The sequence below is a fragment of the Nicotiana sylvestris genome, chromosome 4 (genome assembly GCF_000393655.2).
Source record: "Nicotiana sylvestris chromosome 4, ASM39365v2, whole genome shotgun sequence".
NCBI lineage: Eukaryota > Viridiplantae > Streptophyta > Magnoliopsida > Solanales > Solanaceae > Nicotiana > Nicotiana sylvestris.
In genome coordinates this window covers 150,711,338-150,729,056 of record NC_091060.1, presented here as the reverse complement: position 1 = coordinate 150,729,056, position 17,719 = coordinate 150,711,338, and the positions used below count along the sequence as shown (strand labels likewise).

At 38.8% G+C, this 17,719-nt stretch overlaps 2 protein-coding genes across 2 annotated transcripts; both read left to right on the top strand.

Moving 5' to 3' along the window:
- Positions 1–4,890: 4,890 nt before the first annotated feature.
- LOC138890340 (putative nucleobase-ascorbate transporter 10) lies at positions 4,891–6,344 on the top strand. The gene is made up of 6 exons (XM_070173719.1): positions 4,891–5,005; positions 5,104–5,201; positions 5,339–5,515; positions 5,849–5,949; positions 6,058–6,133; positions 6,261–6,344. The coding sequence occupies exons 1-6, from the start codon at positions 4,891–4,893 to the stop codon at positions 6,342–6,344; spliced, it is 651 nt and encodes a 216-aa protein (XP_070029820.1).
- A 5,422-nt stretch (positions 6,345–11,766) lies between these two features.
- On the top strand, positions 11,767–13,923 carry LOC104243976 (nucleobase-ascorbate transporter 7-like). Its single transcript, XM_009799265.2, has 8 exons — positions 11,767–12,037; positions 12,239–12,335; positions 12,518–12,604; positions 12,683–12,741; positions 12,921–13,012; positions 13,145–13,222; positions 13,299–13,459; positions 13,550–13,923. Exons 1-8 carry the CDS (start codon positions 11,850–11,852, stop codon positions 13,766–13,768), a joined length of 981 nt encoding a protein of 326 aa, XP_009797567.2. The 5' UTR covers positions 11,767–11,849; the 3' UTR covers positions 13,769–13,923.
- Positions 13,924–17,719: the final 3,796 nt, after the last annotated feature.

Sequence of the window (17,719 nt, the reverse complement as noted above, 5' to 3'; positions counted from 1 at the left end):
GTGTAAGCAGTTAAAACATCCACTCTTTTCTACTTCTTCTTCATATTGTCTGTAGGGCCTTTCATTGAAGAGCCCTCTGGAGATTGGTAAGGAGAAGGCAGGACTCTACATCCTTAAATCAAGGCAAATAGTAGCCATTCCCAGTATTTCATCCAAGTCTAGCAATAGTTTTCTTTCTAGCAGGAAGCTTAATCTAAGACAATATGTACGTACTTTATATTCCTGTTTTAGTTCTATTTCCAATGTAAAAGATAAGCTATGGCACTATAGGTTAGTCCATATGCCTTTCAGTAATATGAAAACATTTCTACTATTCTTACTTCTATTTCATCAAAGTCTTATACTCCTTGTGTTGTTTATCCTATGGCAAGACAATCTAGATTCCCATTTCCCATAAGCAGCATTACCTCAAAGCACATCTTTGAATTAATTCATATTGATACATGGGGCCCTTATAATAAACCTATTTATGATGGCTTTAAGTATTTTCTAACTATTGTGGAGACTATAGTAGAGGTACATGGACCTACTTATTGAGCAACAAATCAAATGCTTTTTCAGTCTTAAAATCATTCTTGGCTATGGAAGAAAGATAGTTTCATGCAAAGGTTAAGGCCATTAGATCAGATAATGTCTTTGAGTTAGGAGTGGGACTGCCCAGTTAGATTTTTTTCTTTCCCAAGGAATTATACATCAGACTACCAGTACTGCTTCTCCACAACAAAATAGAGTTGTGGAGAGAAAACATAAATATTTGTTGGAGACTTCTAGAGCTCTATTCTTTCAATCTAGTTTACCTATTTCTTTTTGGGGTGATTGTATTTTAACAATAACTTACCTCATTAATAGGTTTCCCTAAAAGGTTCTTCATTTTAAAACACCTTATGAGGTTCTTTTTCATTCTAAACCAGATTACACAAAGTTAAAATGTTTTGGATGTCTGTGTTTTGTCTCTACCCTTTCCATCCATAGAACAAAGTTTCAACCTAGGGCAATACCATGTGTATTTCTGGATATCCACATGGTAAAAGAGGTTATAAAGTTCTAAACCTCAAAACTTTAAAGCCTTTTATTTCCAGAGATGTTGTTTTTCATGAGGAAGTTTATCCTTTCTCTTCTAAACTACTTCAACACTCTACTTCTAAACTACTCAATCCTAGCAGTACAACCCCCATCACCAGCTAATGAGAATACAGCTCCCATCTCTCCTGCATTCATCTCTCACCCTATATCTCCTTCTACCATACCTTTCTCTCCTATTCCTGCTCCCCCACTCACACCTTCCCAAATTCAATATTCTCCTGTCCCTACTGCCTCCCTTTCTCCTATTCCCACTACCTCACCTTCTACATCTGAACATATGATAGACAACTTGATCAGAAAGTCATCTAGATCCCATAACCCTCCAGTCTATCTCAAAGATTACATTTGCAATGTTATTCAACTTACAAATGTTAGCACTTCCTGTTTTCTCTCACCTGTTACACCTCCTAGTTTTCCTTTCTCTGAGCTTTCTACCTTAAATCGGCATTTACTAAATTTCCTGTCTAATATTCAAGAACCTACCAGTTACAGTCAAGCAGCACATCACCCAGGTTGGCAGGAATCCATGGCTAAGGAAATTGAAGCTCTTGAACAGAATCAAACCTGGAAAGTAGTGGAACTATCCCTAGTAGGAAAGCACTACCTTGCAAATGGGTGTATAAGGTGAAACAACATTCAGATGGTAGTGTGGAAAGGCTAAAGGCTCGGCTAGTAGTAAGAGGTGATATTCAAAGGGAAGGAGTGGATTTTACTGAAACATTTTCACCTGTAGTGAAAATGACTACAATTAGATGCATTCTTGCTATAGCTATGAAGAAGGGTTGGGGAATCTACCAATTAGATGTTAACAACGCCTTTTTACATGGTGATCTTAATGAAGAGGTTTATATGAAGTTTCCTATTGGTTTTTCACCACCTTCTTCTACTCAAGTTTGTCATTTGAAGAAATCACTTAATGGTTTACGTCAAGCTTCTCATCAGTGGTATGCTAAGTTAATGGCAACTATAAATTTTAAAGGGTATTCACACTCATTGAATGACTACTCTCTATTTTTTAAGAAGCCGGATTCCTTAATATCCATAGTTGCAGTCTACGTGGATGACGTTCTATTCATAGGAAATAATGCTGAAGAACTACGTGCTTTAAAGATATTCTTAAATCAAGAGTCCAAAATCAAAGACTTAGGGACCTTACATTATTTTTTGGGCATGGAAGTACTACGAGAATCTTCAGGTCTGATCCTGTCCCAGCGTAAATTTGCCCTGGATCTTCTCACTGAGTTTGATGTCTTGCACAAAGCTCTTGTTTCCTCCCCACTTGATCCAACTATCAAACTCTTGGCCAACAAAGGTGATCCTCTTCCAGATCCGACCTTTTATCGTCATTTGTTAGGTAAGTTAAACTACTTATCCCATACAAGGCCGGATCTTTCTTTTACGGTGCATCACCTCAGTCAATATATGCAGAATCCCCGGCAACCTCACATGTTTGCGGCTCTTCGTGTTCTTTGATATTTGCTCAAGGACCCTGGTTTTGGATTGTTTATGTCTTTATCACCCTCTTTTCAATTGCTCGCCTTTTGTGATTCCGACTGGGGTACTTGTCCTAAATCTCATAAATCTATTAGTGGCTTTTACATTTCCCTTGGAGGGTCTCCCGTATCCTGGAAGTCCAAGAAACAGACTTTCATCGCCCTAAGCTCTACTGAAGCTGAGTATAGCTTGATAAGGCGAGTAGTTGTCGAGCTCATATGGCTTGTGCATCTTTTTGAGGACCTCGTTGTTCCAATTTCTCTTCCTGTTCCTTTGCACTCTGATAGTCAAGCAGCAATCCACATCGCAAAGAACCCCGTGTTTCATGAGAGAACGAAACATGTGGAAATCGATTGCCACTTTGTTCTTCAACAATTTCTCGCCAGTCTAATTTCTCTGTCCTTTGTTCGATCCTCTTCTCAATTGGCAGATATATTCACAAAGTCTCTCACAGGGCCACTTCACCATAGACTTTTGGGCAAGTTGGGTGTTCTTGCGTCCCCTTCCAACTTGAGGAGGGTTGTTGGAGATGAAGGAATCTTAGATTCGTCTATAGTGTTTGATAAAGAAAAGGGTTTGAGTTGAGTATAGGGTTTGATATAATTTAGGTTATCTGTAAAAGACAACAAGTTTGCCTTGTTTTGTTCGCCTCAGTTCCAGATATGGGCTGCTCAACATTGGGCCTCCTCAACTCAGCTCACTTCAGTCTTTTGGGCCTCTTTATCCGTCTGCCCAATATCAAGCCCAATAGAAGAGAATAGAAGGGAATAGAAGAAAGCAATAGCTATAAATTTTATTCTTTGTTTGTTATAGACTAGCCAATACAATAAGGACACATAGGATAGTTAGTTATGCACAAATTCTTTTCCTTTTGTATTTATACACAGTCCTTGTACAGTAAAAGATCAAATGAATATATAGAAAAGGAAAATTCTCCAAAATTGGTCTTCTATTTCATCATTTACAAAGTTATTTAGACTTGCAAGCGGAATTCTTTATTCCATATTTCATATATGTCTTTTATGTACTAATTTTCATGTCTTACATACTCAGAACATTATTTGTACTGACACCCTATTTCCCGGGGCCTGCGTTTCATGCCCGCAAGTACAGGTAGACAGGCAGATGGTCCCCCTTCTTAGGATCCTTGATCAGTGAGAGTTAGTATGCTCCATTTGATCTGGGGCTGCTTTGGATTTTGGTATGATATGTTTGTTTACATATATGGGTATGACGGGACCCAGTCCAGTGCTTGTACAGTTGTATATTCTGTTAGAGGTCTGTAGACAGTCATGTATAGTTGGGTAGTATGTGGCCTTGACGGCTTTCAGTTTTGGATATGTAGTTGTCTATATAGCAGCCTTGTCGGCTCGCCCTACGTATTTCGCACGTGTATGTATATATATTTTTTGGACAGGTTTCCTCACGTATGTTATTCTCGTAATCCAGCAGATGTTATCCATGTTTATATCTTAGACGCATGATTAGGGGTGTTCGACATGTAGGACTCGGGCACTCGTCATGACCCATCGGTTTGGGTCGTGACATCTGGATTATCATATCGGTAGTATTAGTACGTACTCTCGTATTCTGTTGGTATTGAGTTTTCATGACTACCTGTCGTTTCTTGCATTTCGATCATCTTGCTATCGTGTTGTTGTTTATGCTGCTTTTATATAGCTTTTCGGTGTTGTCCCTTCTTGTTTATCTCTTTATTTGTGGTGCTTATACTTTCCTGAGCCAAGGGTCTATTGGAAACAACCTTTTTACTTCCACAAGATAGGGGTAATGTCTGCGTACACTACCCTCCACCCCACTATGTAGAATTATACTGGGTATGTTGTTGTATGAGCCTTACTTTGATTTTTCACATTAATATAATTGCTATTAGTATAAAGTTGTTATCTCATGGGGATAATGTATTGAATAATGAATCTGGATTCCAGATATCAGGGCTGAAAGAATACGTATCCAATTAATGATCTCATTTAACCTTTTCAGAGAATTTTGAGGACTTAACATTGAAATTACTATTACTCCACTATTTTGTAGGAGGCACAGCACAAGATACTGAAGCACAGGGATTTTTTCATCCATGAGGATGAGTTATTTTGGTATCAGATATTAAATACATATATTTCACTATTTAAAACTAAGGCATAATATTAGTAACGGCAATGTACTCATTAGTTCCATATCAATATCTAATTATAACAAATAATTTGTAACGTTCACCTTTTTGCTACAAAGGAAAAAAATCTTTAGCGCCAATTTGAACTTTCTCTAAAACCAAACAATCTCTAAATTTCAACAATGTCTAGTGGAGGTGGTGAGAGTGGAGCTAAAAAAGCAGAGGAATTACATGCTCATCCAGTTATGGAGCAACTTAAGAATGTACAATACTGTGTTAACAGCCCACCACCTTTGTGTACGTGAAAATTAAGTCAAGACCATTTTGTCAATTATTGTTAATTTCGTCGAAAAAAGATATTTTACTGACTATGATTATTTTATGGAAAAATGCAGCAGAAGGATTATTCTTGGGGTTTCAACATTACATATTGAGTCTTGGTAATATTGTCTTAATTCCAAGCATCCTAGTTCCTCAAATGGGAGGTGGCAATGTAAGAATTTCTTCAATTCCTTAACATTATGACTATTTTTTTATTTTTTTTTTGGATTGCTGACGCTAGCTAATTGATCTTGTGTATTATCCTTTTATTGATTCAATTGATTTTAAGTCAGTGATTTTATATTGTAGGATGAGAAGGCAAAAGTAGTACAGACAATGCTGTTCATTTCAGGAGTGAATACATTACTACAATCCTTATTTGGGACCAGATTGCCATTGGTAATAGGTGGTTCATATGCATACTTGATACCAATTACCTCAATTATCCAGGCTAATAGGTCCTCAGTTCTTCAGGATCCTGAGCTGGTAGTATAATATTTTCATCTCTTCCTCTCTTTTCGGGTAGGAGGGGTGTGGGACCAGAGGCGGATCCAAGATTTATACTAGCTGGGTTCAATCTTTAAGGTTATTCGCACTGAACACATTATGAGGATCTGAATTGGATATTTGTTGACACGCTGAAACGCTCCGTGTCAAAAATATTGGTTCAGTTGAACTTATTATACTTATTACTTATAAGCTGCATCCGCCTCTGCATGGAATTTTGAATTGTTTTGGTTTTTTGGGGGGGAGGTTGGTGGGAAGGTTGTCAATTCAGCTGATGTTTCTTGAATTTGTTTTTGTGACTGATTTTCACAGAGTTTTATGCATACAATGAGAGGCATACAGGGAGCTCTTATTGTTACTTCTGGTTTCCAAATTATAATGGGCTTCCTTGGCCTGTGGAGAAATCTTGTAAGGTGTGTGTAATCTGATCAGGCTTGAGCATGTGGAATATTCAACTTTAGGTCATCAACTTTATTTGCTGCATAACTTCTGCATTTCTTACTTTTTCTTCTGTAATTTAGGCTACTTAGCCCTCTATCTGTGACACCACTTGTTACTTTGACTGGACTAGGGCTCTACCATCTCGGTTTCCCATTGGTGAGAATTTCCTAGATTTCTCGTATAATATATGCTTTGGATTAAAATATGCTCTCTGGAAAGATGAGAACATCAGATTGCTGAAAACACGTTCACTAATTACTTTTTTGTAAACTTTATTTTGTAGATTGCAGAATGTATCGAAGTTGGGATACCACAGTTGATTTTCATGGTTGTCATCACACAGGCAAGTAATGCCATTCACTTTTAAATGAATCTAAGTTTGGATTTATGTCCTTTTTTATGAGTACCTTGTTCTCTTTCATGGAGTTGTCGAAGAGGATTTATGTCCTTTTTGTTAGGACCCGGTGGCACTAAACACTACTGCACAGCGGAATAAAATAAATGATCAATGAAACCAAAAATAAATGACACAATATTTAACGTGGTTCACCTAAAACGTTTAGGCTACGTCCACAAATCCGACACCAACTTCCACTAAAACATTTAGCAGGCATACAAAGAGAGACTTCCCCAATAATTTGGAGGTACAACAATTCCTGAGCTCTACCCAAAATAGTGGCGCACACAAAAGTGTTTCCCGAAAAATACCCGACTAGTATTTCTACTCACTATTTTGTCACTCCCCTGTTAGGAAACATTCCTAAAGGAACTATATCTCTCTCCCTCTCAAACTCTTTCTTCTTGAGTTTTGATATATTTTTTGGTGTGTTATACAATGAAATGGAAGGGGGTATTTATAGTTTTGAGATAGGGACCAAAAGTGCAAATCTCACCTACCAAGAAGGATCAATTTGCAATATTCCCATCTCACCTACCACTCATTGCATCATTGCTTATCTCACTAAGGAGAGTTGCATCATTGCTTACCTCTCCCCTACATCACCATAATTGTTGGAAAAACTAACAATTCTCCCCCTTCCAACTATATGGTGGATCCACTATCCCTGCAACTTCTCTACAGAACTCAAACTTCCCTTTCGGTAAAGTCTTGGTCAACATGTCCGATCCATTTTCGTCTGTATGGATCTTTTCAAGCCGCAACATCCTCTTCTCCAACACATCCCTGATCCAATTATATCTCACATCAATATGTTTGGATCTGGAATGGAATGAGGCATTCTTCGCAAGGTGGATAGCACTTTGACTATCACAAAATAACTGATAACCGTCTTGCGAAAATCCAAGTTCAGTTAAGAACTTCTTCATCCATATCAATTCTTTGCAAGCCTCCGTTGCTGCGATGAATTCAGCTTCAGTAGTTGATAATGCAACACATTTTTGCAACTTTGATTGCCATGACACAGCTCCCCCTGAAAAGTTAATCAAGTATCCTGAAGTTGATTTTCTAGAATCAACATCTCCGGCCATATCTGCATCAGTATAGCCAACCAACACAGGGTTGTCTTCTCCAAAACATAAGCATAGTTTGGAGGTTCCTCGAAGATACCTGAGAATCCACTTAACAACATCCCAATGTTCCTTTCCTGGATTAGAAAGAAATCTACTTACCACTCCTACAGCGTGAGCGATATCTGGCCGTGTACAAACCATGGCATACATCAAACTTCCTACTGCTGAAGCATATGGAATCCGCTCCATCTTTCTTCTCTCATCATCTGTTGACGGGCTTTGCTTGGTGCTCAATCTAAAGTGGTTAGCAAGAGGACAGCTAACTGCTTTAGTTTTCTCCATGTTGAACCGTTGAAGTACCTTCTCGATGTACTTCTCCTGAGACAACCATAACTTCTTGGCTTCTCGGTCTCGCATAATCCTCATCCCAAGGATCTGTTTTGCTGGCCCCAAGTCTTTCATGGCGAAGAACTTGCTTAGCTGTTCTTTTAAGCTATTAATTCTGGAAACATTCCGGCCAACAATCAACATATCATCCACATAGAGCAATAGGATGATGAAATCATCGTCAGAAAACTTCTGAGCGAACACACAATGGTCTGAAGTTGTCTTCTTGTAGCCGTGTTGCCCCATCACCGACTCGAACTTCTTGTACCACTGCCTTGGTGCCTGTTTTAAGCCATAGAGGCTTTTCCTCAATCTACAAACGCAGTCCTCTTTCCCCTTTTGCTGGAAACCGTCTGGTTGCTCCATGTATATCTCCTCTTCCAAATCACCATGTAGGAAGGCGGTTTTTACATCCATCTGCTCAACCTCCAGGTTGAGGCTTGCTGCTAATCCCAGCACCGTGCGTATTGAGGTCATTTTCACAACTGGTGAGAATATTTCATCAAAGTCAATGCCTTTCCTTTGATTGAAACCTTTGACGACCAATCTTGCTTTGAATCTCGGAAGGGAATTGTGTTCATCATGCTTCATCTTGAACACCCACTTATTCTTCAAAGCTCTCTTGCCTTTCGGCAACTTCACCAGCTCAAACGTCTTGTTCTCATGCAAGGATTTCATCTCGTCTTGCATGGCTTCTATCCACTTCTCCTTATGTTCATCATCAATAGCTTCTTCAAAGCTGTCGGGTTCTCCCCCGTCAGTGAGTAACACATACTCATGTGGAGAATATCTGGTAGACTGTTGCACAACTCTTCCAGATCTTGTGTGATAAGGAGGGTTATTGAGGATTGGTGGTTGAGGTTGATCCTCCTCGTCTGCATCATCATCACCATTGTCCTCGTTACCTTCAGTATCTGCTGGTTCATCTTCATTAGGAAGATCAGGGGCTTCAGGTTGATTATCCTGAACATCATCTCCAACTTGTCTCGGCACCACTGTTGGAGGCAACTCAAACTCAGCAGAATCATCAGTGGACTTCTCTACTTTGTCAATGTCTTCAATTGTTTGGTCCTCAACGAACACGACATCTCGACTCCTGACGAGCTTCTTCTGCACCGGATCATAGAACTTATAGCCAAGCATGTCTTGACCATAGCCGATGAATACACACTCCCTTGTCTTGACATCAAGTTTGCTCCTTTCATCTTTCGGAACATGGACATAGGCTTTGCAGCCAAATACCCGTAATTGATCATAAGAGATATCTCTTCCTGACCAAATCTTTTCTGGAGCCTCGTACTGAAGAGGGACACAGGGTGAATGGTTCAGCACATAGGCTGCTGTAACTAGAGCTTCACCCCAGAAAGCCTTTGGTAACTTTGAATGAGAGAGTAAACATCTGGTTCTCTCGATCAAAGTTCTGTTCATCCTCTCAGCCAAGCCATTCAACTGGGGAGTTTTAGGAGGTGTGAACTGATGTCGAATACCATGCTCTTTACAGTAAGCATCAAATTGACCCTGGTATTCACCGCCATTGTCTGTCCGGATGCACTTCAACTTCTTACCAGTCTCTCTTTCCACCAAGGTCAGAAACTGTTTGAAAACTTGAAACACTTGATCCTTGGTCTTCAGCGTGTATACCCATGTCTTTCGTGAATGATCATCAATAAAGGTCACGAAATATCGGGCACCACCGAGGGACTTCTTGAAAGGTCCACATACATCTGAGTGTACCAGATCCAACACATTTTGCCTTCTGGAAGGAGGGAATCTTTTGAACGAAACTCTGTTTTGTTTCCCAGCTAAACAGTCAGCACACTTCTTCAACTGGATCTGGTTTAGACCTGGTAAGGCGTTCTTCTTTACCAAACGCGCCATTGACTTCTCACTCATGTGGCCAAGACGTCTATGCCACAACTTGATATTGCTATCATTCTCCGCAACATTTATAACTTGTTGGGAGATGCTCGCCTGGGTCACGTACAACTTTGACTGCTTCGTGCCCCGCGCCACCACCAATGAGCCCTTCGTGAGCTTCCATTGGCCATTATGGAAGGTATTGCAGTAACCTTCCTCATCGAGCTTGTCTACGGAGATCAGATTCAGGCGCATATCTGGAACATGCCTGACATCTCTTAAAAGTAGCTTCATCCCATTCATGGTCTCTAGGCAAACATCACCTTTGCCTACAACTGTTGAGAAATTGGCATTTCCCATCTTTACACGACCAAAGTCTCCAGGTGTGTAAGATGAGAAGAGTTCTCTCCGTGGCGTCGCATGAATGGTAGCCCCACTATCAATCACCCAGGTCATCTCTTGGGTTGTCAGATTGATAATGTCGTCATCGTAGACAACGTTGAACTCACCAAAGGAGTTCGTTTCATCATCACTGCTTTCTTCGGGCTTCACCTTTTTGCCTTTGTTCTTCTTCTGGTCATTCTGGAACTGTCGGCAAAATCTTTTGATATGCCCCTTCTTTTTGCAGTAATGGCACTCAACATTTGCAAATTTGTTGGATTTACCTCTGCTCTTATCTCTGTTACTCTGGCTCTTATTTTGACTTCTCCCCCTGGTCGTAACAGCCAACACCTCTGACTGTGAAGAAGATGTTCCTTGTGATCGGCGTCTCATTTCTTCATTCAGAATGCCACTCTTGACTGTCTCCATGTTTACCACACCGTTGGGTGCAGAATTGGTGATTGAAACCTTCAAGGTTTCCCATGACTCTGGGAGTGTTGCCAGCACCATAAGAGCAAGTACCTCGTCATCGAACTTTATGCCCATTCCCGACAACTGGTCGACAATCCCTTGTATTTCATTAAGGTGATCTGCCACAGTTGTCCCTTCTACATATTTTACTTGCATTAATTTTGTCAAGTAAAATAATTTGTTGTTACCTGTTTTAGAGGCATACAACTCTTCGAGCTTGTCCCATAACGACCTTGCATGTGTCACACCAGAAATGTGGTTGTACACATTGTCTTCAACAAATTGCCGTATGTAGCCGCACACTTGGTTGTGCTCAAATTCCCAGTCCTCGTCTGACTTATCTTCAGGTTTCTGAGAACTGAACACCGGCAGGTGCATCTTTGTCACGAACAGGAGATCCTTCATCTTGTTTCTCCATAAGTGATAATTTGTGCCATTCAGGTTGACCATCTTGCTTGTCCTCGCCTCCATTTAGATCAGAATTTGACAGACTTTTGCAATCTAAAAAAAATCCGACGGTGAATAGTAACCGTGGATATGAATAGTGCCCGTATGGATGAATAGTACTCGTACGTATGAATAGTACTCTAACCAAAGCTCTGATGCCACTTGTTAGGATCCGGTGGCACTAAACACTACTGCACAGCGGAATAAAATAAATGATCAACGAAACCAAAAATAAATGACACAATATTTAACGTGGTTCACCTAAAACGTTTAGGCTACGTCCACAAATCCGACACCAACTTCCACTAAAACATTTAGCAGGCATACAAAGAGAGACTTCCCCAATAATTTGGAGGTACAACAATTCCTGAGCTCTACCCAAAATAGTGGCGCACACAAAAGTGTTTCCCGAAAAATACCCGACTAGTATTTCTACTCACTATTTTGTCACTCCCCTGTTAGGAAACATTCCTAAAGGAACTATATCTCTCTCCCTCTCAAACTCTTTCTTCTTGAGTTTTGATATATTTTTTGGTGTGTTATACAATGAAATGGAAGGGGGTATTTATAGTTTTGAGATAGGGACCAAAAGTGCAAATCTCACCTACCAAGAAGGATCAATTTGCAATATTCTCATCTCACCTACCACTCATTGCATCATTGCTTATCTCACTAAGGAGAGTTGCATCATTGCTTACCTCTCCCCTACATCACCATAATTGTTGGAAAAACTAACACTTTTAATGAATTCATTTTTGTGCATTGAGTCCAAGGTTTAAAAAATAAGTTTCTTCTAACTTATAGCATTCTTCATATCGTTTATCCTCTTCCTACTCGAATTGATTCCCTGAACGTAATAATGTTCTTGCAGTATCTACCAACATATCTCAAATTAAAGAGGCCCATATGTGACCGGTTTGCAATGCTCTTCTCTATAGCAATTATATGGTTTTATGCAGCAATCTTGACCTGGAGTGGTGCATACAAGAATGCAAAGGAAGCAACTTGTCGCACTGATAGCTCTGGACTCATTTCTGGATCTCCTTGGTGAGATTTCTTTCACTTATATTCACGTTATGAAGTTGGAAATTCCTATATTTTCTTTGTTTAGATGTAACCTTACTGAGTTTGGTTTGAAGAAAATTTTGTTCATTGAACTATTGGGGGTTCAGGAAATTTGTTCAAAATTCGTTTATTGAATTTGGATTCTGGAGACTTTTATCATGCAACTCGCATCACTTTATGCAGGATAGATATACCATATCCGTTTCAATGGGGGGTTCCTACCTTCAACTTTGGAGATGCTTTAACCATGATGTTCGCTTCTTTTGTTGCTTCAGTTGAGGTCTGCTCTCTGATCCTCTACTTATCTCTTTGCTATTGATATGTAACACAGTCTTCACAGTTAACGTTGTTGAAAAAATAGGATGCAAGAAATGATGTTCTAAATTGATTTTGGTGCACTGAGCTTTTATTTTCATAGTAAAATCTAGTCTTGATTCAAATTTGAATCCTGTTGTTGTGTAGTCAACTGGTGTATTCCTTGCATCAGCAAGATATGGAAGCGCTACACCAGTGCCACCTTCTGTCATTAGTCGGGGTGTTGGTTGGCTGGTGAGATCAAATGTTCTCTTCTATATATCCTCTCTGTATCGAATTTTATTTACATTGTGAACTTCAAATTCTTGGCAGGGGATAGGGACTTTGCTAAATGCTGCTTTTGGTTGTGTCACTGGTTGCACTGCTACAGCGTAACAATCTCTTATCTCTTTACTGTTTTTTCAATCTAAATTTCCTTCTACTTATGACTTAGGCACGGATGGCTACAAACAGTCTCGTCCGTGCTTAACATTTTATGTGTCATGCAATCCATTAGCTATGATTCACATAGAACTAAGCTGCTTCAATTGAGCTTAGGCTGTATTTACAGGGAAAATGCTGGTCTCTTGGCAATGACAAGAGTTGGAAGCCGAAGAGTCGCACAAATATCTGCTGCTTTTATGATTTTCTTCTCCATTTTAGGTATGCTAATGCTAATGTATTGATTCAAGCACTAGCTAGTGAACTCTTTTACTCTACCAAAAGTAAACTCTTTTCTCTATATACTAATACTGGTGTATTGATTCAATGACTGACCTACCTTTTTGTTTACAGGAAAATTTGGAGCAATTTTTGCTTCAATACCTGCATCAATCATGGCTGCCATATATTGTATTTTCTTTGGATATGTCTGTATGTATCTCTAAATTTTTTACTATTTTGCTAATGCAACTTTCTCCAATGACAAATATCATTTGTACAAATGCAGCATCTGCTGGTATTGGATTTCTCCAATTCTGTAACCTTAACAGCTTTAGAACAAAGTTCATACTGGGATTCTCTCTTTTCCTTGGATTTTCCTTACCTCAGTACTTCAGAGAGCATCACCTTTGTTCTGGATCTGGTCCTCTTCATACACATTCAAGATGGGTAATCATATCCATTAATTAAATACGATTACTATTAAGACTTATCGTTACAAAACAACCTCGTACTAATGATCTTCTTGTTGAACTGCAGTTTAATGACATAATGTCTGTCATCGTCATGTCACACGCCACGGTAGCTGCTGTAGTTGCTGTATTTTTGGACAGAACCCTCCCATTTAGTAACGATGAAGCTCGAAAAGATAATGGTTCGCATTGGTGGGACAAGTTTGTGTTATATGCTAAAGATGTTAGAAGTGATGAGTTCTATAAATTACCATGCAAACTTAATAGGTTCTTCCCACCTTATTAGTCAAAAAAAAATGCCTTGACTGTTTTGTTTGGTTGTTTCCTTCATAAGCAATAGGCCTTCTCTCATGTGTAAAATCTGATAACCTAAATTTTTCTTTTTGTTTTGTTCTTTTTATTCATCATAATGAAATTATACATCATTCTGTTGACGTTACAGCAATCTTCCTATTATGAATATCAGCAGTATTTGTGCTAGAGCCTCAAATTATCCTTTTAAGCTAAGATCAGTCACTAATATTAGTCTTTTCCATGTCTTGTTACTTCATTCAAAAGAGGCTCCTTATACTTACATATATGAATTTCTAGTTCATAGTCTCTTTCGCTTTAGTTTATCTAGTATCGTTGTTGGTACGGCTTGCTGCTATTGCTTCTTTCTCATATTTTCTTGTGCCGGTGGTCTATCTGAAACAACCTCTCTTTCTTCACAAAGATAGAGGTAAGATCTGTGTACACTCTACCCTCCAAGACCCCACTTCTAAAATTTTCACTGGGTTTTTTGTTGTCATAGAGAATGACCAATTGATGATGATTTTTATTCGTATCTGAAACTAATAGTAATGCACTCAAGCTCTTTCCAGGACAAATTAGAAAATATATTGCAGAAACTGAAAAAAACATTTGTATAGAATTCTCTCAGTGATAATTGAACTCAGGCCTATGTTTAAAAGGAGAAATTTTTGGCCATCAACGAGAAACACTAAGAAGGGATAGTTTAGAAAAGTTTTCGAAAATTGAAAACAGCATTGTCTGTTTGTAGAAGCAGATTTTATTTTATAAAACTAAGAATAATCCACAGGTAGATTGTTATAAACACTAACACAAAAGTCCTTTCATTTTCTGAAAAAGGTACTCTAAACCCACGATTTTTTCCAAATTTATTTTTCAATACCTAGTACAAAAGTAAAACCAAAGTGAAATCATGCTACCTAAATTATTTATAGAACATAGTTTTGTTTCTTACAAATCAAACTAAAATATATCACAAAAATACAAACAACAACAACAACAATATATTCAAAATAGTTCAAAGAGTGGGGTCTGAAGAGGGTAGAGAGTATATAGCCTTAGCCCTACCTTGTGTAGGTAAAGAGGCTATTTCCGATAGACCCTCGGCTCAAAGCAACCATGCATAACCACAATAGTATAGAGCAAGAAATGCAGTACCGGAGAAAGGAGAGAAACAGTAACAACAATAAGATAAGAGTAAAACTGAAACAAAAGCAACGTCAGGTCGTAACAGAAATCCAAAAATATGGAAATACAAGAGAAACACTACCACTACTGGAATGAAAGAAAAGAGGTTTGGCTACCTACTACCCTAATTTTCGACCTCCACACTAGGGCTGCTTATCATGCGGAACACGCGGATAATTACTCTTAACTATTCGGTTTATCGGTTATCGACTTTAAATATATTAATTGTACTGGAAAAAATAAATATTACGCGTGAAATTAATTATATGGCTGACATGGCAAGACACGTGTCATTAGAAAAATGACAGCTGGAGAAGAGTACTTAAAAAGACGTGAGTCTTAATAGGTACGAGCAAAACGTCTAAGAGACGAGAAGAAACGGTTGCTTGAGTCTCTTTAATAATTTGAAGAGACACCGGTGGAATGAACCAAGACCGTAAAAAGAATAGATTCATTGGTCTTCAATTAATGAGCATGAATGATTACAAACGTTACAGAATCTTCACGAAACAATTACGATTGCCAATTATAACGTTTCATTAATGTCATTAAATGCTCATAATGACTTAATCATAAAGGGAAGACGTTGTACTTAGAGATGACTATATAAATAATAGAAATGTCATTTGTATGGAAATGTTCTGTTTATTACTGGAATACAATTATTTACTTTTGCTTTATATTGATTACTTTGCTATTTCATATTTTAATTTTTCTTTCTTATTGCAAAAATATTCTTTTTCTTTATTATCAGCAACCCGAGTACTTCTAAAAATAGGCTTTGACCGAGATTCCTATTTTTTGGTTAAATAAATTGGTTCTGTTGCCAGGAATCTGATAATCTTTTCACATTCCAAATCCATTCTTCTGCCAAAAAATCATGTCGTACGTCAATGACAACAACCAACAAAATCAGCAACATCAGTTAACTTCAATTCCCTCACCACGAAACTCTCCTCGACAATCTCGAGAAGGGACACCTGACAGATTTGAATCGCATATGAATGACCAACATGAGGACGATCGAGCTATTGATGCAGCATTGAAGCAATTAATCGCAGAATAGGTCAACGATGCTCTTCAAGCTTTTGTTAGTGGGTTTCCAACTGTACCACCAACTCCGCCTCTAAACAACACCGCAACTATAGAGAATCCACGCTCAGGACTCGCTAATTCAGGCAGCGGAGGAACTCCCAGCGAATCTCGTGATGCAGGGTCAGGTATCCTAGTTAATTCTGATTTACAAAGTTTAGTACTAACTTTGCAGAAACAACTCAAGGAGCAGAACGATCGCATAGAAAAGATACCTGGTATTCCACCTATAATCAAAGGAGTGGTTATAGACAAATACTCTTAACAACCTTGGAAGCCAAGTGTCGCTCCTTTGCCTATTCCAAAAAGGTTTAAGATGCCCGATATCCCAAAGTACAATGGGACAAACGATCCATGAGATCATGTAACTGCATTTACAACTGGCGTAAAGGGCAACGACTTGACCAAGCAAGAGATTGAATCAGTGCTAGTCAAAAAGTTCGGTGAAACACTCACGAAGGGAGCACTAACATGTTATTTTCTTTTACCTGAAAACTCCATTGATTCTTTTGCTGAACTTGCAGATTCATTTATAAAAGCATACTCGGGAGCTCAAAAAGTTGAAAAAGGATGGAATACATTTTCAAAATAAAACAGGGAGATACGGAGCTACTCAGGGAATTTGCAAACAGATTCCAACATGAACGAATGATGTTGCCACATGTACCCGACAATTGGGCGTCTATGGCATTTGCCAGTAATTTAAATAAAAAAAAGCTCAGAAGCCACAAGGAGACTCAAAAAAATCTTATGAGAATTCCTTGCAACAACTTGGAATGATGTTTACAACAGGTATAGTACAAAGTTGTGGATAGAAGAAGACATTATCACTCAGTCCTGGAGAGATGAAAGGGTAAGTTCAAGGCGGCCAGAAACTGAAAAAAGGTCCGGCAAGAACAGGTACGAACCTTATATGGGACCAACAAGAAGGGATTCACGTTCAAAACAAGAAAACCTGAGGTATGATTCTAGATCAAGGGACAGAGATTCAGGTTCGTTGTCCAGGTTTGGAAAGGAGTGAGACACGCGAGAAACGCCAGACAACGACAAAAGTTCAAAAGTAAAGATTGGTGGTTATAGTTTCAATGTTAGCACGTATGAGTTGGTAGATGTTTTAAGAAGCATGGGAGATAAAGTGCGGTGGCTAAAAGAAATGAGACGAACCCAAATAGGAGAAACCTTGATTTATGGTGCGAGTTTCACAACGATCACGGTCACAAAATAGCAGATTGCAGACTGCTACAAGGTGAAGTAAAGCACTTATTAAAACAAGGTTACTTAACCGAATTGTTTAGTGAGAAGGGTAAGCAAGCATATATGAAGAATAGGTAGGAGCCACCAAAACCTCCATCACCAAAAAGAACAGTTAATGTCATAAGCAGAGGGAAGGAGGTCAACGGCGTAACATATACAACAACAAAGAAGGTGTCAAAAATCACAGTTACCCACGGGAAGCGAGTTCGCCAAGTTTTGGAAGAAGGCAGTATAATATTTGATGATGCAGACGCAGATGGCGTATTGATCCCACACAATGACGCCCTGGTAATATCTTTACTTGTACATGATACTAATGTAAAATGAGTTTTAATCGATTCAGGTAGCTTTGTAAATATCATTCTTCTAAGAGTGGTAAACGAGATGCAAGCCGATGATAAATTGGTACCCA